The 24,973-nt window shown below is 39.8% G+C and overlaps 1 protein-coding gene across 1 annotated transcript in view; it reads right to left on the reverse strand.

Moving 5' to 3' along the window:
- Positions 1–163: 163 nt before the first annotated feature.
- The window catches only part of tmeff1 (transmembrane protein with EGF like and two follistatin like domains 1), a 139,395-nt gene continuing 114,585 nt past the window's right edge, over positions 164–24,973 (reverse strand). The window contains exons 9-10 of the mRNA NM_001100268.3: positions 10,252–10,410; positions 164–1,607 (exon numbers count right to left, since the gene is read on the reverse strand). Of these exons, the coding sequence (NP_001093738.2) occupies positions 1,523–1,607; positions 10,252–10,410 (244 nt within the window). The 3' untranslated portion in view covers positions 164–1,522. The remainder of the gene's footprint in view (positions 1,608–10,251; positions 10,411–24,973) is intronic.

Consider the following 24,973-nt stretch of genomic DNA (forward strand, 5'->3'; position numbering starts at 1 on the left):
ATAAAATGAAAAAATAATCAGAAACCATATGTGTGTAACAGTTTGCCTGTACCTAAGCATATTTGCTGAAAACATAAAAGATGAATATTTTTGTACATTTAAATCCTAAAACATGAGTTAAGGACGTAAACATAGATAAAAAAAAACTCATGTACATCCAAAATAAAGTTGCTGCTGCTCTCATTTTTATGAAAGAAGCTGTTTATTTTGATAATGATGCTCAAATAAACAGTATTGTCCAGAGTTCACGGTTTTATTTTACAGGAAAATTTAAACATTTATTTCAGTGTAACAAAAGTTCTTAAACTGTCAAAGGTCAGGAAGATTTTTCCAGAATTATTGAACGTCTTTTGAATATCTAAAAAGAGGGCTTTTCATTAATGTCTTTGCTCAGTGGTTTTATGTGACAACAATACGATCAATTGAAGCATAAACTGTGTTTTCATGGTGTCAAGTTCGATTTTGCTAAAATATGCATTTTTTAGCAGCTGCTTAAAAAATACTTCATGACATACACAATAAAAAAAGGAAATTACAAAATGGTCAAAGTTTAACACCAAAAATGCTTCAGATTCATTCATCATTTCTTGATTTCTTGTGCCAAAAGGGCACAATTCTCAAGATTAAACCATATAACATATTTAACATTTTACCACTACTCACAGTATACAATTCACATATCATGCGATAACCAGTGTTATAAATAAAAATGGTAACTAATTCCTATAAAACATTGAGATATCTATTTAAACACAGTGTCTTCTACGAAGTCTGGTTAGGAAAAAAAGACTGTAAACATTGTTACCTTTATCTCATGCCATCTTTGCAAGGTTTCCTTATTTCCCACTTATCATTAGATGTTTATTTAAGTCAATGGGGGGGGGGTTGCTTAACTCTGTGTTCCATAGGAACAACCAAATGTGGATATGCAGTTAATACTTCATCCACCAACGTGTGTGATCATTTTACCCTCTACCAATGTATGTTTTTGAAGTTTATATTAAATATTGTTTATAGAAACTGCTAAACTAATCTATGCTAACATACTCGTCTACAAAATGTAATTGTATAATCCAACACTTGCTGAGATTGGCACTGGAACAAAATATTCTTCATGTGTATGTACCATCAAAAAATGTTTCCGTTTGTTAATTGCCCTAATTAATTATGCAATTAAAATAAATTTAGAGAATATACCCCAACAGGATTGCAAATGCTGAAATGCAGAATTGTATTTAAATACAGCTATGTGAAAGTGACTCGCAAAATGGAAGGCAGTGCACCCAAGAAAGAAATTAAAAAGAAAAGAAGAAATTGAAACTCTATGTCAGTCCATTGCTGTCTCAGCTGATGCTTTGTAGGTACAGCAGGCAACCAACATGGCTAAATGATAAAATGCTCAAAAAAATAAGGCCTCTGAAATAAATATCTCCATTCTTTAAAAAACATAGAATTAAAAATGTACATCACATGGTCAATGTAAGTATAAAAACAAATAAACAGAAGGGAGAAAAAAGTGAAGCTACACCATCCGGGAAGAAGCATCTGAAGAAAAATGGCCAAGGTTTTGCTTCTGCCGTCGACCTCTGTTGTTTTTGGGGCACTTCCTACAAAAGAAACATGTAAGAGAACAAGTTACTTATTTTTGTAAGATATCTCTATCTTTCTATGAAAGGACAAACTACTACTTGGCCAGACCTTCTATGTCATCAATATTTTAGTTTGGCCAGTCTGTGACTTGATCAACAAACCCAAAATAAAAAACTTCTACAGATTTCTTCTTTTTATAAAATAATATATCAATATAGTTGGAAAATGTCTTATAGTATTGCAGTAAGCAGCCATCAGTAGGTATCATACCTTAGTGTGTCTACGGAAATAGGAAAAGGAGAAAAGGTTTTAAAGAAGGGTATAATTGGTCAAAAGTGTAGCTGTCTGGAGAGAATGCAAGCACTACTGCAGCAGTCCTCTGAATGTGGTAGTGACTAATTACAGAGTGCGATAAAATTCTACAAGGAAGTGTGATTACTAGGGATGCTTACATTTTTGGGTTTTTGTAACTCAATAAGTTACTGACTGCACAGAGAGTGTGGAAGCTGCTAAGCAAGTGTTGCATGCGAATTCAATGTTTAGCAGGAATTAAAAACCAAAAGGTGCTTGGCGTTTGCTGAGCATGCTGGGAGTACTGGTTGAAAGGAGAGAGTATGTGAAAATAACTGACTGCTATGTGTTTTACCTGGCTACGGTAAACATTTTTTTTGCTCTGTCTGTGCAGTAATCAGGATTAATAAGTTTAGTGCATTTATTCTGTCTAGAGAATAAGTAAGTAAGCAGCACTTTTTTGAAGTTAACAGAGGGCTGATATTTACTTCTGGCAACAAACAAAATTGTGTTTTTCTCTTTCCATCTGCCTACTAATTAAGGGGGAGGAGATCACATACATTTTCGCCAAGCTTTCTCTGGTTTGTACCTCAATAAGTTACTGGCTGCACAATGAGAGTGAGAGCTGCTAAGAGAGTGTTGCATATCAATTAAGTGTTTAGCAGGCGTTAAAAACCAAAAGGCGTTTTACCAGGAATCGAACATGGGAAGGTAGGGGGCCTGGTCCACAGCTTCACCAAAGCAACAGATTTGCCATTTTGGCTGAACATGTTGTGGGAGGACAGCTCTGAACTGACATGTTTGGATCAGGCTGACTTTCAAGGCACCCTGGGGGGCAGCGTCTCTAATACAGGTGGGGGGAGCAGTGCTATTAAGGAAACCATTATTACATTATTACCACAGTCCATCAAGTGCAACCCTTTCATGTGAACCGAGCACACACAAACCTATTCTGACCTATTTATACCTATCCATCTAAAGGGGTTCAAGAAGGGGTTCTTGAAGCTATCTAATGTATGAGCCAGTAATACTCAGGGAGAAAATTCCACAACTTCACAACTTTTACAGAAAAATATACTTTCTGAATATTTAAATGGAACCTCCTTTCTTCTAATGGGAACGGTTGGCCTCCTGTTTTAATAGGAAGGGCCTACTGGTAAATAACGCATTAGAGAGATTATTATATAATCCCCTTATATGTGAATACATAGTGATCACCCCTTAAGCGCCTCTCCTCCAGTGTAAACAACCCTAACTTGGCCAGTCTTTCCTTATAACTGAGACTTTCCATACCCTTTACCAGCTAAGCTGTCCCCTTACAGGCACTTTTTTCCAGAGAAAACAACCCCAACCATGACAGTCTAACCTCGTCCATCACCTTAAACAGTTTAGTTGCACATCTCTGCACTTTCTCCAGCTCATTAATATCCTTCTTAAGGACCGGAGCCCAAAACTGCACTGCATACTCTAGATGAGGCCTTACCAGAGACCTATTAAGATGACACGCCCAAAGCAATTTTGAGAAAAGGTGCATTTTTTTTACTTCTAGATATTTCAAGATTTACAAATGTCTTTTCACGAGTACTCTATTTTTTCAATGTTGTTTCTCAAAAAATTCATGTTTTTTGGAATTTTCCCCAGCTAAATTCGAGTTTTTCTAAAATAACTCCCATAATTCCTGATTTATTAATGTTTAGTTAACTTTTTTTGGCAAAAAAATTGTTAAGTACCATTCAGTCCTACAGAGGCTTAGAAAAGAAGACAAACAGAATAGTCAGTGGCAGCCTGTCCTTGACACATTTTCAAGAAGAAGTTAATCACCTAATTGTTTTCTATTTCACCCAGTTTCATAGGGAAGTTAAACCCATCATTGCTTTCTATGTCACACATTTTGAAGAGGAATTAATCCTATCACTGTTGTCCACTTCACCCAATTTCAAGTGAAACTTATTGTTTTCCAAGAATGAGCACCAGTGCTCCAAAAATGGCTGCTGGAGCAATTACTGTTTGGGAAAAACAAAGAGGATTTATGGAAACAAGCGTCCGCTTAAATTTGAATTTGAATTAGTTTTTACGATACATTAGGCTGGAAAAATGTGTGGAATGATCGAGTTTTTTTCTAATTTATACCATGTCGAGTTTATACGACTTTGAAGGCCAGTAAAAAAACTAATTTTAGTAAATGTATGTTTACAAATGCAAGGAGTCTAACTGGTAAAATGGAGTGCTGGTACTGGGCAATAAATATAGGATGCTATACTTTGTTTCAGAAAACAGAGGCAATAAAAAAGGGGGAGGGGTGTGTCTGTTTGATAAGCATGATTTAAAAGCTAATATGATGGAAAATGAGGGAGCTGAAGCCTTATGGGTTGAGCTTTTCACAGATAGTAAAATTAATTGTAGGGGTATGCTATAGACCCCCTAATATAAGTGAAGAGGAAGAGGCTCAGCACCTGTTGCATATAGCAAAGGCTGGTAATAATAATGTGGGATTTTAATTACCCTGATATTGACTGGAGCAATTCTACTGCCAGGACAGTAAATGGTAAATTATAAAATTGTTTCATGACAACTTTATGTCACAGGTTGTTGAGGAGCCAACTAGAAAACATGCTATAATGGATCTAGTGATCTCTAATGTTCCAGAACGTATAGCAAATACGGTTGAATCTCTGAGTAGCAGTGACCATAATGTTATCTTTTAACTCCTTAAGGGCTGTACTTCAGAACAGAAATGATTGTAAATGTAGAAGCATTAAGAACCACCCTATATGGCTTAATTCAGGAGTAAAGAAGTTGATTGGAAAAAAGTAAAACAGAAATACAAGTCAGAGGGGACATAATATATATAAATATTATAACAAGTGTTGTAAAACAGCAATCCGGAAGGCAAAGATAGAAAATGAGGAGCGCATGGCAGCAGAGGCTAAGACTAACCCCATAAGTTTTTTTAAGTATATTAATAGTAAAAAGATACTGGTTGAGAGATACTGCTCCATTGGATTATGGTAACAATATAGTCAGGGTCGGACTGGGGGTGCAGGCCACACCAGGGCTCCTGCCCCAGGGGCCCTGCAAGTGCCCCCATCGGCTGCGTCCCCTAACCCCCACACAGGGGCCCCCCCTTACCCCATGCAGGGTCCCCCACCTGACATCCTCCCGAGTGTGCGTAAATTTAACGCGTCATGGGAGGAACAATCAGGCAGAGGGAGCACTGGCAAGGGTTGGGACTGGCTCGGGAGGTCCAGTCCGACCTTGAATATAGTTATACAGCTGCACTGTTGGCTCAACTCACATGTGTCCGTAATGCAATGGCACTCAGGGCTGAAAACAGGATAAACCTTTACTTCAAAATTTTTTATTGCGGTAGTGCAACGTTTCGGGGTAAAACAACCCCTTTATCAAGCATGCTTGATAAAGGGGTTGTTTTACCCCGAAACTTTGCACTACCTCAATAAAAAATTTTGAAGTAAAGGTTTATCCTGTTTTCAGCCCTGAGTGCCATTGCATTACGGACATTGTTGTATTTTTGGAGGGTGCCGATCCCTCTGGCAGTGAGCACCGGGCGTTCGTTTTTTCTGGAGAATTAAGGGTGTGCGAGGAAGGTCTTTTTTGTTGGCTCAACTCACATGTGCTCATGTGGACATGTCCTGACACAGGACATAAAGGTTTACTCAAACTTAATGTGAACAATGCACCAGGAACAGATGTAATACACCCTTTGGTACTGAGAGAGTTTAGTTCAGCCTAGGCTAGTAAATTTGACATATGTGGTGGGCAAGTTATTTAACGGTTTGTTAAGGGATCACATTCAAAATTATGTTCTGGAGAATAGCATTATAACCAGTAATCAGCATGGCTTTATGAAGAAAAGGTCATGCCAGACAAATTTGATTTGAATATTGTTTTTTATGATGAGGTTAGTAAGAAGCTGGACAGTGGGGTTACAGTAGATGTTATCTATTTGGATTTTGCAAAGTGTTTGATACAGTGCCCCATAAGCGACTGTTTTCTAAACTATGGTCTGTTGGTCTTAGTGAAGTGCACATGGATAGGAAACAGGCTACAGAATGGGAACAGAAGGTAGTTATTAATGATCCATTCTGTACTTGGAGAGAATGATCTTAGTGGGGTCCCTCAAGGTTCTGTATTGGGTCCACTTTTATTTAACTTGTTCATTAATGACTTCATTAATGCTGTGCTCTAATGTGCCCAAACAGGATATTATTGAGTTAGAGAGGGTCCAGAGAAGGGCAACTAAGCTGATACGGTATGGATAGTCTAAGTCAGTGCTGTCCAACTTCTGTTGTACCGAGGGCCGGAATTTTTCCGACCTACGTGGTGGAGGGCCGATAATGGAAGCCAGTTTTGACCACTCCCCTTTTTGAAACCGCACCCACTTGAAACCACACTCATGTTATCACATGACCATACCCATATTAATGGTTGTAGTACAGCAAAAACCTGCCATACCCTGCAATACCCTGCCTGTGTGTGTGCCATACTCTGCCTGCCCTACCCTGCCTTTGTGTGTGCCATCCTCTGCCTTCCCTACCCTGCCTGTGTGTGCCATACTCTGCCTGCCCTACCCTGCCTGCCTGCCATACTTTCACTGTGTGTGCCATTCTTGGCTGGTTTGTGCCATGCTTGGCCTGTGTGTGCCATACTCTGCCTTTCCTACTTGCCTGCGTGTGCCATACTTTCACTGTGTGTGCCATTCTTGGCTGGTTTGTGCCAAACTTGGCCTGTGTGTGCCATACTCTGCCTGCCCTACTCTGCCTGTGTGCCATACTCTGCCTTCCCTACCCTGCCTGTGTGTGCCATACTTTGCTTGCCCTATGCTGCCTGTGTGTATGCCTACAGTGACACAATGCTGGCACTGCTCCTACAGTCTGCACAATAACTATATATTAAAAAACTTTTTAATTGCAGTACCACCTCAGTATATGTTCTTTTGGTTGTATGCAAGGATTATTTGTGGGTTTCTACTGCTCCTGAGGTGTGAACAGGGGAACAATGTGGGTGATTACAGCCTGAGCCTGAGGTGTGAACCCTGCAGGGGGTGAACAATGTAAGGATTAAAAGGTGTGAACAACACAGGGGATTACATATTTAAACAATACAGCCTGATTACAGCCTGAATCTGAGGTGAGAACCATGCAGGGGGGGCAGTTAATCACAGTACTGATACCATTTAAAGCTTACACAAGTAAGCCATCAAAGCAGCCAGACAGGTGGGGGGGCCACACAGAGGGGGGTCGCGGGCCGCCAGTTGGACAGCACTGGTCTAAGTTATGAGAAAGACTGGCCAAATTATGTTTGTTTACGCTGGAGAAGAGGTGCTTAAGGGGTGATATGATAACTATCCATAAATATATTAGGGGATCATATAATAATTTTTCTAATGCTTTATTTACCAGTAGGTCCTTCCAGCAGACAACCTAGAACCCATTCCAAGAAAGAAAGGAGGTTCTGTCAAAATATTTGCAAAGGGCTGTGGAATTCTTTCCCTAAATCCATCGTACTGGCTGATACATTACATGGCTTCAAGAAGGGGTTGGATGACTTTTTAGCAAGTGAGGAAATACATGGTTATGTGAGATATCTCATAGTAAAAATTGATCCTGGGACTGGTTCGATTGCCCATGTTGGATTCAGGAAGTAATTGTTTCCCCCTCTGCTGCAAATATAGAGGCTTTTGAAGGGGTTTTGCCTTTTTGTCTTCCTCTGAATCAACTAGCAGTTAGGCAGGTTATTGATAGATGTACCAATTTTAAACCTAACTTACTATGTTACTTTAGAGATAAGGGGATACAGTGAGTGGGCAGGTGGGGGATTCTCAAGGAATACAGAAAGGCATCATTAGTGTCTGACTGTAATGCTTCAGTAGATTTTTTTATCACTTGAAAAATCTGTTTTTTAATAAATGAAAGTAAGATAAAATAAGGTTGCTGGGCTGCTTGGATTGCTTGTATTTAAATCACTTCTTTATATTAAAAAACAAGAAGTGTTCCTAGTTTTTCATATACTGCACTCTAGTAACCTTATACTAGGCTCCTGCTTCATAGCCTCCCAGGCACAATTAAATGCTGGTTTTCATTTCTGGTAAACAGGCAAACTGAAGTTATCCCATGTTTGGTCCTTGTGACGTAGATATTGAGATATCCATTATATAATCTGTTTACCGTACATAGACTAAATTCAATATCCCTGTTCGCCCTGTTCAACTCAAGGAAATAACAAAAGCCATAGATTTTTTTGTGATTAAGACAATAAGCAAAAAGTTTTGGTTCTAGGGCCAGTATACCTACATAGATCCATTGAACAAGGACTGCATCAACATGCCAATAAGCTCCTTGTCTGACAAGATTTTGAAATAGGCCAGTAATTTTATTGGCCCATATATGATCCAATCCGGCCGTACACTTAAATAATCTTAAATTGTGCTTGCTGCTGCTAATTGGCTGTGTGTGTCTGCACCTGGGTGGATTCAATACTTCTGGGTGCAGGCACAATTAGAAATTCTTTCACGTGTACAGTCGGATTGTCAGCAATCCAACTTGTGGGGCCTTACCCTAAGGGGCACATTTACTAATCCACGAAGGTCCGAAAAGCGTCTGAATGCGTTTTTTTTCGTAATGATCGGTACTTGAAAAAGTCACGACAATTCACGAAAGTTATAATGGCAATGAAAAAGTTGCGACAATTCTCCCAAGGCATAATGGCAATGAAAAAGTCGCAACAATTCTCCAAAGGCATAATGGCAATGAAAAAGTCGCTACAATTCTCCAAAGGCATAATGGCAATGAAAAAGTTGCTACTATTCTACAAAGGCATAATGGCAATGAAAAAGTCGCGACAATTCTCCAAAGGCATAATGGCAATGGAAAAGTCGCGACAATTCACGAAATTTGTTATGGCTATGAAAAAGTCGCGACAATTCGCGCAAGTCGTACCGGTTACGAAAAAGTCGCGACAATTTACGGGAAAGTCGTAACGGCAACGAAAAAATCGCAAAAAATACGAAAAAGTCGCAAAATGTTCATTTTCCAATCCGAATTTTTCTCATTCGGATTCGTGGATTAGTAAATCAGCCCCTTAGTGTGCTTGTTAAAAAAATAATGCTTTATCAAAATATAAAGAATGCTTATAAGGGTGGGATATCACTGGGCCTGCCAAGATGTGACACCTGACAATAGTCAAGGAACATGGTATCTCTGCCCACTGAGACCTTGTGCTCACAGAGAATGACTTTGTATTCAATGAATGAGGGATAAACGAATAACAGATTTGAAAGAATGCCAAGAGAGGTTATACAATATGGTGCAGATATTCAGCACTCTTAACGGCATTCTGTAAGAAGCAGACTTTGCTTCAGAACTATTCCAGTTTTCAATAAATCTCTTTGTATCAAATTAAAACTATTTTACAGAAATATGTTTATATGAGTGAAAAAGTTCATATTCCAAAGTATATTTTCACACCCATCTAAACTATTTATATCCCATTCATTATATTTAAAACATTTAAGTATGAGAAAGTTGAAAGAAAATAATATAGAAGTCCTTTTTTTAATAAAGATTTTCAAGCACACCATTGTGGATATGCAAAATATAGTAAGTTGATTAATCACTAAGTAAAGTTCTAGTAACACTAGTCAAAAGATGCATAAAAGGTTGATTCACTAAAGTGCGTTAATTCTTATTGCATGCTTTTTTGCGTTAAAATAGACGAAAAAATTAACACGCGATTCACTATGGTATTACCGCGTGCGTTGTCGCATATCGCATGCGTTAAATTTCACGCTATCGAATGCGTTAATTTTAATGCATGAGTTAATTTACGCGCAGAAATGAATACTAACGCATGATTCACAAACACTTAGACGCGCTAAATAGTCTATGTGAAAATTAACACTTACTTGAGACAGGCGGTAATTATAGAAAAGTACAGTTAATGAGCTTTTGGCAATAAAATATAGACTTTGCAGTGTGATTTGCAGTGATGCAGCCTCCAGTTTGCAGGGAAATGGTCATTTTCAGTAAAGTAATTTTCCGAAAGTATTGGCATGTATGGCTAACATGGCGTGCGTTTTTTAGCACGCGGCAACTTAGCGTGTTGATTAGCGCTCGATCCGTCAAATACGGCATGAAAATCGTCTTTGCGACTAAAATAACGCAAGCAGTATCGTGCGTAAATTAACGCAAATATCCTTTTAGTGAATCATGCGTTAAGCCGCGAAAAATTAGACGCGATAAAAATTTTAACGCATGCTATAAATAACGCACGTTTTAACGCACTTTAGTGAATCAACCCTAAGGTCTGTTAAAAAAACTATATCTGAATGCAAAGCAAAGAAATATTACTTACCTTGTGATACACATGACAATTGCAACTATAATAGCGATCTGCACTGCTCCAATGATAGCTGCTATGAGCACATGGGTAAGCTTTTGCCTACTTGGAACTACATAAAGTATATTGAAGTCTGTTTTATCACAGTATTGGCCTGTGTACCCAGAATCACACCTGAAAACCAAAAGTAATATATCAGCTACACTTAATTTTCAAAAGAAGCAAAACATGTAGTATCAATTTGCATAATATTTTAGGGCTGCAATAACAGTTGGCCTGGTGCCTCTTGAATCAATGACACAGTTTATTGTACATGCAAAATATACACTGAAAGATTTACTTTACATATTTAACAGTTCAGCCTCTTGTATTTGGGGCCGCAGAATGTGCACTGATTTATACTAAACAACATACAAATACAGCTTTATAGGACAATTGATTGAGCTAAAATTTAGCAATCATTTATTGTAAAAAGCCATAATCTATTTTAAAATAGTATAGCCAGTTGAGCCCTAGCAAAGATATTTAAGTATCATGTTGTTGTCTGTCTTGACCAGTGCTTGAATCTTGACTATGATCCTGCTTAGGGAATGTCACATAAAAACGACATGCCCCAGACCTTTAGCTTAAGGAGCCAATATGGAATGTCACATGAAAACGATACTGGCAGGCACATCCGGATTACCAAGAAGTTCCAAAGCAGCTTAGTTTAGTGTAAAAGCATAATCAATGTATTTTATCCATACATAAAAAGCCAAAAACGCCTTACACGTTTTGTACCTACAGGGGTACTTAGTCATAGGCTCAAGACAAATGCTTTTACACTAAACTAAGCTTTTGACATATTACTACACTTGGTAATCCGGATGTGCCTGCCAGTATCGTTTTCATGTGACATTCCATATTGGCTCCTAAAGCTGAAGGTCTGGGGCATGAGCACCCGGACCCACCTTAACTAAGGGTAAGATTTTTACCTCAATTACTATAGGTGTGATCCTTTTGTGTATTTTGATATGATCCTGCTTAACCCTTTCTTACCATGTCATTGGGCATTGTCAGTTAAGGCACTGTTGAATTTTGGAGCTACGATAGTCTCCCTTTTATAAACACTTGAGGCAACTATAGGTTGACCCACAACAACTTGGCCCATGGTTACAACTTTTATAAATAACAATAAATGCATAAAATATAATACATGATATAATAGTTGCAATAAAGTAACATAATTATTAATATTGATTACCCTTATAAAGTGAAAGTTATGTTAATTTAATGCATTTTTTTTAAATATTCAAAAATCATCAGGACATTCAGTATACATTAATGAGTCACTGACACCAGAAATGTTTTCTACATATTTTATAACATTGTCTTTGCATGCTATTTATAATTTTTCCTTGAAAGTATTTGCTCAGTGATTTTTTAGGAGCAAAAAATTATCAACATGACCTAAAAGTAACTTTTAATGTACATTAATATTTTGAAGAGTAGTTTTTTAGTATCAGTATCACTTTAAGCTAAAACACAATAATTTTAAATCATTTATTACAATTCTACTGCTGACTCTCATTTAAGCCAAAAGCCTAGCAGAATAAAAATGCAATACACAATACACATGGCTTTTGCCATTCCATCCTCACAGATTACTTCTACCAACACAAAGGCATATGAGAATGCATTGTGAAAGGTCAAAAAAACTCCTCATAGGACAAAAGTCTACCTCTGGATCTGTAAAACCTGACTTTTATTTTAAACAATTTAAAAACCTTATAAAGTCAAGCCTTACAGATCCTTATTGGTCAGAAATGCGTCAGGCATATCAACTGAGCCTTGCCATGGCTTCCCCTTTAACAATTTTAAGTTACCCAAAATAAAAATGTATGTTATTACTTTTGTCCTATATAAATGAATAATAGGCCCTGGTTATCCCTGTAGGCATTACAATACATTGTAGCGGGTGTACAAAATAACAACTGTAGATAACTTATATTCAGAGCTGGTGGTGGAGGATTAAGCTATCAGATATTGTTATCAGGTGAGTAATCTAGTTTCTGGGATATTTTAAAAATACAATGATACATTTTGAAATCTAAAATTTAATACCCAAGTCACAAGCACAATTTCTTTGTATGTTGATACATAAATTAACTAGTCCTTAACCTGCTTAGACTGCTTGGAGGAGAGACCTCCATTATAACTGCTTAGTTAATACTGATATTCTACTTAACTTTACTACGATCCTATAGATCAAGTCAGGGGTCTGATAACTATCAATATAATATCAGCAAAAACTTGTTATAATGGTTTGGTATTTGTACTTAAAAACAGGAGATCCTATAATTATAAATAAAACACATATTCTTTATTTCCCAGGGTGCTACAGCCATAGACCTGAGCTCTGATAAACTTCAGTCAAACTTTACTGCTGTGCTGCAAGTTGGCTTGTCCCCCCTCCCAGCAGCTGATCAGCAGACCAATGGAAAAGTAGAAAGATAGCAGCTCTCAGTAGATATCAGAATAGTACACAATAAGAAAGTAAAAATTCCATGTCAGGCTTGCAAATTATTTGCTACATAAACAGTGTCATTTAGAAATAAAAAGTACACCATAAAAATCACCCCAAATGATCCTTGACTAGGGATGGCAAAAAAAGACTAGAGTGTGTTTCTAGGATTCCAGAAAGAACCTAATTTAAGAGAATAACCTAGTTTAATAGAATAACTGGTGAAAACTTGGTGCAAAGAGAGCAGTCCAGACCAGACTTAGCAATTGCAAAAATATACGGGGGGTGTAATAAAAGCTGTAAATGGAAAAAAGCAGCACAAATAAGAATAAAAATTCACATGTTGCAATGTCATATTCTTCATCAGACTGCACTGCAAATTTTAATTGTGCATTGCAAACTTTTTAGGGCAGCTTGAAGGTGGAATAATATTTTTTACTTTAATATACTATAACATTAGTAAACTTTCTGCCAGAGTCGGAAGTGGTTACAAAACAGTTTCCCTGTTCAGAAAAGCTATATTAAATTCGCACAAAGGCACATTTGTTGGCAGGCATAAATATTCACATTGCAAATACTTTTTTATTACTGACTTTTATTACATTCCTCCCATAGAGGCAAGCTTATTCTTACATAGGACATAGAATCACTTTGGGCTGACACTGCTATTGAATCTATTGAAGCCAAATCTGCTATATCAAGCAATAAACATGGCCCATTATAATTATTAATAAAAAAAAAAGACCCTAAAATAAAAAAAACAAAAAAAAAACCAAAACAAGCGTGTCTCCACATAAAAAAAAAAAAATGCTATATGGGGGGCTAGCCAGCACTGAGTTTGGACATGTGAGGGTAGTGCTCAGAGATATAAAGAGCCTAAAAGTGAAACTGAGCTTGACAGACCTCATCTGTGCTTTGGATAAAGCATTAAAGAACTCTTCCTAGCAACATGGGACTAAAGCATTTTGGATCAGCACATCAGCACAGCTTAAACATAGGTCATGGCACAACAACTTGAAACTATGCGGTATACCAGAATCAATACAGGCACCGGAACTAGAAAACTACCTTGCAGAACTGCTACAGGTTACTAAAGCTTTAATAGACAATAACTTTTTGTACTTATGGGGTTACCCAGTTAAGCTTATAGCAATGAAACAAGGTATACCAATTGCCTTTTCTTTACCAGAAGGGCTATCCAATGCTGGAATCTGACAAAACCACAGCACTTTAGTGACCATACACCGCCCAGGAAAACTCCCCCTGCGAAAATGAAAAAAGGTTGGCAAACCGTGTGACCCTTCAACCATATTTATGTTATATTGGTAGTAAATGGGACCAACACAATTGCCATGCCTACTCTAAAACCAAATCTAAGGGAGTATCTATATTGATTAATGCAAAAATAGCCTTTCAATTGCATCACCTGTTTGCAGACACAATGGGCAGATATTTAATATTAATATGCTCGTTAGAAAATCAACTATATATATATTACTTAATTTTTATGCTCTCAACACAGGTCAACTGCATTTTCTTTTTAAAACTCTAGCCCGGTTAATGCCCCATAAACAAGGCAGGTGCATTGGTGATGGGAAATATAAACAGTCTTTTAGATCCTACTATGGATATCCAGAGAAAGCTGAAACAGTTTATAGATAAAAGTCAACTTACTGGAGCTAAGAAATCACAAATAAGCTCTTACTGATGTATGGAGAGTGCAGCATCCTAATGACAGAGACTATACGTACTACTCTCCACGCCACCTCACATATACCTAATTAGATCTTACATTAGCAGATCCCCAAAACACAACCACAGTTTCAAGAGCCTGGATAGGAATACAATCTTGGTCAGACCATACACCAATAGAAATATATATATACACAACAAGAAAGAAGAATTTATCAACCCAAAATGAAATCAAAACCTTATTGCAGGATTACTTTCACAATAACTCTACAGAAACTTCAGATCCCCAAACCCGTTGGTTAGCACATAAGGCAACCTTACAGTTGGCTCCCAGTTCCCCACACACCAAGACCTGCAAGAAAGAGCATTGGACCAACAGGTACAACTTTTTAAATACTTCCAGCTCAGGCACGCCTTTCATGCACAATTCCACACTCTTCCCCCCATTATAACTACAATAACCCTAGAGGACATCCTGCCCTCCCCATCTCCAGTCAACCTTTTATCCAGGCTATATAAAGAAAACAGTTAAGCCACCCATTGACCGAGCCTATCGTTTTTGGACACAGGATATCCCAGAGCTAGAACATGAACAATGGGAGGAAGCCACAGAAAATGCCTATAACTTCCTAATCTCGATAAAGGATAGGCTCATACAGTACACATTTCTGCACCAAACCTACATCACACCCCTTAAGCTGATGAGATTTGGGAGGAGACAGGATGACCTCTACCCAAGATGTAAATCCCCTGGGGCCAACTTCCTTCACATGATTTGGTCCTGCCCCCCATACAGGAATTCTGGTCCAAAATAATGGAAACACTGTCTAGCGAACCACAAATATACCACATATAGTGGACCCAACAACTTGCTTGCTAGGAGTTATAGATGAAACATGATCCACGTGCCCAGAGTTAGGCTGGGCACGCTCATGTTCTATGCCAAAAAACAGTGTTTATGCACTGGATTGAAGATACCCTTCCCTCCCTAACATTCTGGAGACGGCTGGTTGATGGAGCTTTCCCCCTCATTAAATTAACTTACGAAACAAGGGGTGCATATGACAAGTTTGATAAGATCTGGGGAAACTGGTGCAACCAAGACAACTTGGACACATAGCTCACCCCCTTATATTGAGTGTGACCGACCTGACTAAATACAGTCACCTATATAGTGACAACTGCAATGCCTAGCAATAGTATCATTGATTGTATTGACCTAAACTTGACTTGACACCAATCCAATGTTAATATACCAAACACTGTTTTGTATTCATTGTTTTGTGATGTTGTAAAATCGATAAAAATGTACCTGTAAAAAAAAAAAGTAACAAGGCAGACAAACTACTGGCTTGATTCCTCAGAGAAAAACAGAGCTCAAAGTAGAATACCTTATCTGAAAGACCACAACCACTGCAAATTCCCAATCATTTTGTTAAGTACTCCACTCCAATTACTCTTTATAATTTAGCTAATCAACAACAAGAACCCCAAAATACATATGATGGCATTTAACAATACTTAACAACAACTTCCTTACCGCCACTTACCCCCCAACATGCTGTGCAACTGGACGCTTATATACTAATAGAGGAAATTAAGAAAGCAATTAAACTCCTGAAACCAGCTAAATCCCCTGGACCAGATGGATTCACTAACGTGTATTACAAAATTTTTCAGGACATAATTATATATTAAAACTATTTAAAAACATCATGGAAACTGGAAAAATTAACCCCAAATTTTCATTAGCGCATTTTTTCCCAATCCCCAAACCAGGGAAACAACATGATCAATGTCAAAACTACCGCCCAATTGCTTTATTAAACACTGACTTAAAACTGTATTCCAAAATTTTAGCTCTCAGAGTGAATAAAGTTCTTCTTTTGCTTATACACTATGACCAAGTTGGATTTGTACCAGGCAGACAGGCCCCACGTAACACTAGATTATATTGCCTGTTATGTCATATAAAACTTAAAAAGACTCAAGCCCTTCTTTCTTTAGACACAGAGAAGGCGTTCAACAGTATCCACTGGGGGTATATGAAGCAAATATTAAGCAAATATGAGCTCATAAATACATAGTAACATAGTAAGTTGGGTTGAAAAAAGACATACGTCCATCACGTTCAACCATAATGCCTATATATAACCTGCCTAGTCAAGCTGTTCTTCCTTTATACTCCAATCCTACAGCCTCAGTGATGGCTTCGGGGATTCAAATTACAAATGGCACTGGTACTGGTGGAACCGTTGGCAGCAAGATTAAGGGCAAATACAGTATTTCAGGCATTACAACTAAATTGGGCCAACACAAGTTAGGACTGTTTGCTGATGACATAATACTGCCACTAACTAACCTTCACATTACCCTACCAAATGTAATGCAAGAACTGGACACCTTTTACAAAACTTAACAGTAACTAAAAGTTTGATTGGAGAGAAGACTATATAAATTACTTAGGGATCAAGCTGACAAAAAATCCTGATCTCCTTTACAAATATCACTATGTGCCATTACAGAAAACCTTACAAGCTAACTATCTTAGATAGAAGTCACATTAGTCTCTGTCAAAATGAATGCGCTCCTGAAAATATTGTATTTGTTCCATACAGTACAAATCAATATCCCTTACCTGTCAGCACTCCCATGCTATACGGCACTACTGCTATTCTTAAGCTGGGCCTGTTACTGTTCTCACATTCAGTGTTCGAGTCCAGTGGGAAGCGCAGGAGAGGCTAATATCGTTAGACTACCGTGATACCTGATATTACCAATGTATTAGGAATTTATAAGCACAGATCAATATCTTCATCTGGGCAGGTAAAAAACACAGAATAGCTGCAAAGATTTTGCAACAACTGCTCAATTAATAATAGTAGCCTAGTAGTAGTAGTAGTTATTACCTTTAGCTGAGTTTTCCTACAACAATGATTGTCATTCCTCTACAAAGCAGACTCCATTTTTTGCCAATTACGGATTTCATTCTCAAATTCTTCCTAATCTTCCTAAAGAAATTCAAGTACCAGCTGTTCTGAATCGTCTTTTGTTCATCTCCGAGAATACTCAGGGTATTCAGCGAGCGATGGCTCAAGCGCAAAAAAATTTCAAGATATTTGCAGATCATAAATGAAGAAAGGATCCAGAATTTCGTGTCGGGGACCTAGTATGGCTTTCTACCCATCACATTAAACTTCCCTGCCCCTCAAAGAAATTGGGGCAAAGATTTTTGGGGCCATTTCCTGTTATTCAGCAAATTAACTAAGTAGCCTATTACCTTTAGCTGAGTTTTCCTACAACAATGCTTGTCGTTCCTAGGCCAACCAAATATCCAATACTATTACAAAGCCTCATTAGTAGATACAGCAATTAAAATGCATAGTCCATACCACTGTACACAATAGTTAGAACTATAGTCAGGAGAACTGCAAGAACTTATTATACTACAACTGCTCTGGCTGGTCAGACCAGCTTACCATGAAATGCTGCTCAGACGATAATATCCTGGGACAAACAAAACAAAATCACACACTTTGGACAGTAGCCTTCCCAAAGAAAGCCTCTCAAAAACCTCATGTGTGGTTTTTTTTTTTAAGGGATTTACAACAATAGTTTTAACTTCCAGAAAAAGAGAGATACAATTATCTTAGAGTATTGTAAAGCGGATTAACCTCGCACTATAGTCTACTACCAGGGTGCACTAGTGTGTATAATATTGTAGAAACTAAGAGTAGTGAAGACACACCTAGAATCTAGGCACACCTAGGGGGAGATTTATTAAGACCCGAACGGGTCCGAACGCGCCGAGCGGATTCGCGCCCGATGTTTTTGCGCGGGCGCACGAAAAAGTCGTGCGCCCGCGAAACATTTGTAAAGACTGCCGCTGTTTGCAATGGTTTGGTACGAAAATTACGTGACTTTCGGATTGCCAATACGATTTTTTCGTGACTAATACGATTTTTTCGTAACTAATACGATTTTTTCGTGACTAATACGATTTTTCCGTGACTAATACGATTTTTTCGTGACTAATACGATTTTTTCGTGACTAATACGATTTTTTCGTGACTAATACGATTTTTTCGTAAGCATTTTCGGGATATTTGCGATCTTCAGAAATTTTCGTTTCCAATCCGAATTTTTCCCATTCGGGATTCGAACTCGGGTTTTGATAAATCTGCCCCCTAGAGTCACAAGTCTGCAATAGAACATCTCTGTAATGATAGATGAAGGTACAGAGGAACTCTCTCACAAAGTTATAAATATCTGATTACAGACCCACCCAATTTGAAATATCATTACAAGCTCAAATGGGAGCAAGATTTACAAATCAACATCGCCCCTAAACAATAGCAAGATGCAGATGCAGATGCTCAATACACTGGCAGGATCTACTAGATGTACCAATCACCTGGAGCCATACAAAAAAATTGGTATACCGGTGGCACTTAACACCAGTTAAACTACAAAAAATTACACCTACATATTCCCTCCAATTCTAGAGGGGATGTAATCATGAAGGAACTTTGCTTCATATGTGGTGGGACTGCCCACCCATCAATCAGCTTTGGACACAAGTGTTTAAACTTATCAATAAAGACCTTGAAGGAGAAAGAAAGGTAAAAACTAAGTAAGCTTTATCAGAAAGGTCTATGTAAATACAGCCATAAGCACTCACAGAAACGATGCACTGACTTCTCTGAAAAAAGATTTCTTGTGTCTGTAATTCCTGTGCCAGAGACACTCAGCTTTCTGCTCTCTGCTCTCTCCTGCTCCCCCCTCCCACAAGAATGCTAAGGACTCACTCCCCCCCCCCTTAGGAATATGGATCTGAGCCAATCGGCAGGAAGCTAATTCATAGTCTTACTAACTGAGCATGTTCACTTGGTCTGGGTGTCTGTGCAGGAGTGAGGCATTATGTGAGCTTTAGTGTTTTTTAGCTTAGCGTTTTTTCTTCCTGTTTGGCTTCTGATCTTCTGAACAGGTGAAATATGGGGAGACTTAAGGGCACTATTGAGACAACTGAAGGTATGCCTGCAGCTTGAGATTAACGCTTTACCAGCCTTTCCTTCTCCTTCAAGGAAAAGTTAATATAAATTAAAAATAAGTCTAAAGGCATTCTTTTAAGTACTTACTGCATATCTAAATTCCCAGATCCCTGCTTGCTTCTCTGAGATATGGTGCTGGCAGCCTACAGCAGTGTGAAGACTACAGTGACATCACTGAAATCTCCCTCCCCTTCCTGTAGGCTGCCAGCGGCAGCCTTCAGTAGCAATGCACATGTGTGTAACTTGATCCTAGAATAGGCCCCAGAGGGTGGTATAGTGGTATTGGGACATCTAAGGTGGTCTGGGATGTAATTAGTTAAATGTGAGTTTCCCTGTAGTTTGGGCAGCAGCCACTGGGGGGGTGTTAAGATATAAAAGGGAATGCAGCCATGTGCTGTTAGGTTTTCTGCCTGGGACCTCCCTCGGTGGAGGGGTGAATAACAGGCCTGTGTTTAAACAGCAGTGGGTAATAAGAGATCACTCTAGGAGTGATAAATAGGGCTAATTAGTTGGGCAGACATAGCCCCAACAGGAGCAAGTGGAATTAAGATCCCCCAGCACTACATCGCTGGAGTCAGGGGGTAATAGTGGTCAGTTAGGAGATTCCTAATCCAGTGAGGTCTCAAAGGGGTGTCCGCTTGACGGGAGTACTGGGAAGAGCCCTAGAGAAGGTCTTCTGGCGTGAGTAGTGGAGGGAACTCCAAAGGAGGATCACCTGGCGGGAGTACCGTGGGTAGCCCCAGGGAGAGAGGTTCTCCAAGGAGAAGTGTGTACCCTGACTGATAAGTGTGCTTCTGGAATACCCTATCTGTCTGTCTGCAATAAATAAGTTCTTCTGGTTCAACATCATACCAGTGTCTTGGTCTCTTCCTAAAGAGAGGACCCTCAGCTGCCTGGTAAGCAGCAACCCCAAGGGAGGGGCAATGTTCCCGGGAGTTGCAGGGAGTCCCTGACCAAGGAGTACAGTACAGTATCAAGTTCCAAGGGAGGGGAGTTACAGTTCAACCTGTCCCTACCCTGGGTGGATGCACAGCAAGTAACAGCAAAGTATACCTGTACCCCCATAGTAAGGCTCAGGGCTCCTGTTAAAAGCATCAGCAGTAGCAGCACTGTAATTAAAGTGGGCTACATTTGGAGGAACTGCTGAGATCTGAAGCAGCAAGTACAGTGCAGAAGGGCCCTGACAGCTTTGAGGCCTAGTGTGATTGCAAAATCCTACCCTCCGTTCGTGTTAAAGTTTGGGCCCCTGATCCGCACCCACGAGGGGTTCCTGGCATGAAAGGGGCAGAGGAGCAGCTCTGGGCCAATCGGATTGCAGGGTAGTGGTGCCAACAATAACCAGGAAGTTGCAGGAAACCTCACGCTTGGAGGAGGAGGGTGTGTGGTATTGAGTATTGGTGTCGCCCCCTGGAGCAATATGACCTATCAGATTTCAAACAAAAGTGCGCCAACAGTCGGGGCGTGACCACAGGCTGTTACGTCACCGCGGCCATTTTAGGTGTGAGGCAAGCCATCCAGTGTGTGTGACTGCTGCCACAAGAGACACCGGACCAACATGCCAAATGCCAGCAAAGAGATGCCCCCATGCCAACGGCCACTTCGCAGGGCCAGGGTGCCGAATGACACCGTCAGCCTGATGGTAGACTCCGGGCGGCGGTATACATGGTCCGGGAGCTTCATGGAGAAACTGATGAGTGAGAACATACGGTGGGTGGTACCCCTGTGTGGGGGCTGCGGGGAGGAGTCGTTCGGGAGCCTAAAAGAAGAGATGCCCCACATGTCACTGTCCATATTGGTATGGGCCCTTTGTGGTGGAGCCACAGGAAGTACGCCTGGAGGAAGTGGAGGCACCCATGGAGCCCTTCGCAGAGCTGTCCCTCAGTGCAGAGCCAGAGGGACTGGGGGAGAGTACCACTGAGGGTGCCGGTGGGAACAGCCCAAGTGTGTCATCTGGCGAAGGGGCCTGCTCTCCCGCAGAAACAACCATGGCGGTGGGAGCCAGTGAGGTGGAAGCCCCAGATGAGAAATTGACAATACACATAATGCCTGAAGGGGGGGATCAGCGAGAATCACCCGACCCAAAGCCTGCAAACAACGTAGGCCTCCCTCAAAAGGTAGTTTCCAGGGGCTGAGAGACCAGGCCTGGGAAGAGCTTATGGGGCCCACATCCCCCTTCCTTCTGAGTCAGGGCAAAAAGAGGTCCTGGCCCCGCCTTCCTATCTGCAGACCCTTAAGGCCAGAGTGGCAGGAGCTGTGAGTCCCCACTATCTGGGTGAGGCAGCCCGTTCATTGAGTGATTGTACTCCCGGCTGGGAGGATTCAGGAGAGGGGGAAGAGGAGTCCAGAGGTAGTGCCCGGCCTATGTTTGGCGGCCCCAGATCAGTCCAGAAGAAGAGAAACATTTTTGGATCTTACCTGGGAAAGCAGACCTGGATGTATTCCGCTCACTATCCCGGATACAGAGAGTCATCAATTTCCGGGTCCATAGGCTGTGGGGCTACTAGATGCCCTAGCCCCCCGTTTGGGTCTACAAAAGGGTGGAAAACATGCTGGAGGAGTGGGTGGTGGAAGAAGTGCAAAGAAAAGAAAAAATGCCACAAACATCCTGCTAAAAAATAGAGCTAAAAGGATGCAGGCTTGGCGGTTCGTGAGGGCCAAGGAGAGAGAATGGTGGTGGGGACGCAGAGTCCTGAAGCATGCTGTGCATAGTTGTGGTAAAAAGAACCCCACCTGTTCAGCATAGAGGATGCCACTGAGACCAGGCGCACCATGGAAAAACCACACCCAAGGTATTATACCTCTTATGATGATGTCAAGCGGAGGTTCACCTACCTGGTGTGAGGAAAGAGCCCTTGAGTGGTGAATTCCGTAACCATCTGGTTCAGTTGGTGGAGGCCTGGACTGCCTGCCATCACTCCCAAAAAGGGGAGCTATCTTCAGTTCAGGGGAACCCCCAAGTTCTGGCCCAAGGAGGGCCCCACAGTTGCCGGTTGGAACTGTAAGACCTAAGTTGCATATGCCCACCCATTGGTGGAAGACCCCCTGGAGGTGCTGATCACCCGGGGAGTTGGACTCCCTCAACGAGGAGGAGGGAGGAGATCCTTTTGGATGATTAAATAAAGTTATCAGTTGTTCTTTTTGAGAAGTAATTGTCCTGTGCATTTTTGATGTGTGAAATTTCTTAAAACCTATGGCGGGAAAGTTGCCGCAAACAACTTTTTAAAAAGTTGCACCAACTAATTGCTTTAAGAGGTTAGAGAGCTGAAAAGCAGAAGGCAGTTTCATTTTTACACTGAACTGTTCTTTTAAGTGCCAATGCTTGCAAAGTCTACTTTTAGAAGCATATTTTATAGATACTCTAACACCTTTAAGGAGCACATATGTTTGTTGCAGATAAATGACATAAAAAACTGTTTTCAGTGGGTCTTATTGGTGGATGTGCTGGACACAATGATCATTATATTAACTGTAAGCTCTTCAAGGACCTCATTCCAATTGTGTATTGACATTCCTAGCACACATGTATTTAATTATTCTCATTAATTAAATTTATACTAACTGTACCCCTGTGTGTGTTATACACCTTGTATAATACTGTCTACACTAGTGGTAAAACACAATACATACAATATGAATTACTTAATTTCACTGGTTACCTTGTACACTACATAAATGAAATTACTGTCCTATTTTTTGCTACATTCATGACCACGGCAGAATCTTTTTTAATTCATTGTTATTTAGCTACCCACTATATTTAGCAGGCAATTTTTATTTATTTAACTTTTCTGAATTAGGTCTGGTCTTGCTCGGCATATGTTAGACTATATCTATGTTTGTACAGTAACAAATACATCATCCTGCTCTCTCCTAAGAGGGATCCTGCTCAGCCTCAATTAAGCTCACTAGCATGGCTGCCTGTCAAGCAAAGGATAGCTTACAAAATCCTTCTGCTGACATTCAAAGCCCTTCACTCCTCTGCTCCTCACTACATTTCTTCACTGGTCTCCCTACATGTTCCTGGTCGTCTCCTCCGCTCCTCTCAGAGCCTCCGTCTCTTTACACCATCCACACCCACTGCGCTCTCTCGTCTTAAACCTTTCTATCTCGCTGCTCCTTACCTCTGGAACTCTATCCCTGAATCCCTCCGTAGGGAACACTCACTAACTCTCTTTAAGAAAAAACTCAGCTGTTACCTTCTGGAGCACTAAGACATTATTTTGCCCAGTCCTGCGCTTAAGGGCAAATGCCCATACCTGAGGCACTCTTACCTTCCAGTTTGTGCCTGTATGTTACCCAACCACTCAGATTGTAAGCTCTACGGGGCAGGGACCTCCTTCCTACTGTGTCTCATACCACATGGCACTTATATATATATACAAAGAAATACTTAGCCTTATCTGCGCTTAAACAAATATTAATACCCGGTGTATAGGTTCTAATAAATGATTAAAAACCAAAAAAGTGCTCAAAAATACCACCACACTTATAATGTGAAATAAAATAACGTGAATAGCTGCCTTCCTCCAAACTAATCCCCATTCATTCAAAACTATCCAAAACCAGAGTTGGCGCTCTCACAAAACAAATCACCAAGTGTTTAAAGTTAATTCAAATAATTTCTATTTATTGTGAATAAAAACATATACACATAATTAAGTCTAACAATAAAAATCTGAATAAAAAACAACAATACATAAGATAGTCCAAAGTTCATCCAAGATACTGATATGAATTATTGATAACAGACCTATTAGTTCATAAGTTAAAAAATGACCATATAAATACAAAAAAAGGGATTATAAAATACAGCTTAATATACAGAGGGAGATAATGTGGAAAATTGCACAAATGCCCTATCCGGAGTTACATAGTATTAACAGCTCCAGCTGTATCAATTAAATGCAATACATGATAAAGAGCAAACCAATACCCAAATACAGCTGGCTCCCCAATAGTGCCCAGTGAGGGAAAAATCAGCAGAAAGGATAAATACTCTATTAAGCACACGACACACAGCGTGTACAATTACAAACAGTGCGGACTAGTCATGCTGTTATATATATCAAAGGCCCTTAGGAGATGACCAAAGGAAAGTGCATACTAAATCCCCCGTGCTTCGCAAATAATATCAATTGATAACCCCTGTCCCGGCCGGGAACTTACTTCTGGGTCGCAACTGTCGGAGTAACCGGCTCCTACACGCGGCGCAGCTTCACTAAGTTCCTGACCGTGACGTCACTAATGTGAGCTGTATTTTATAATCCCTTTTTTTATATTTATATGGTCATTTTTTAACTTATGAACTAATAGGTCTGTTATCAATAATTCATATCAGTATCTTGGATGAACTTTGGACTATCTTATGTATTGTTGTTTTTTATTCAGATTTTTATTGTTAGACTTAATTATGTGTATATGTTTTTATTCACAATAAATAGAAATTATTTGAATTAACTTTAAACACTTGGTGATTTGTTTTGTGAGAGCG

This window comes from Xenopus tropicalis, chromosome 6 (genome assembly GCF_000004195.4).
Source record: "Xenopus tropicalis strain Nigerian chromosome 6, UCB_Xtro_10.0, whole genome shotgun sequence".
NCBI lineage: Eukaryota > Metazoa > Chordata > Amphibia > Anura > Pipidae > Xenopus > Xenopus tropicalis.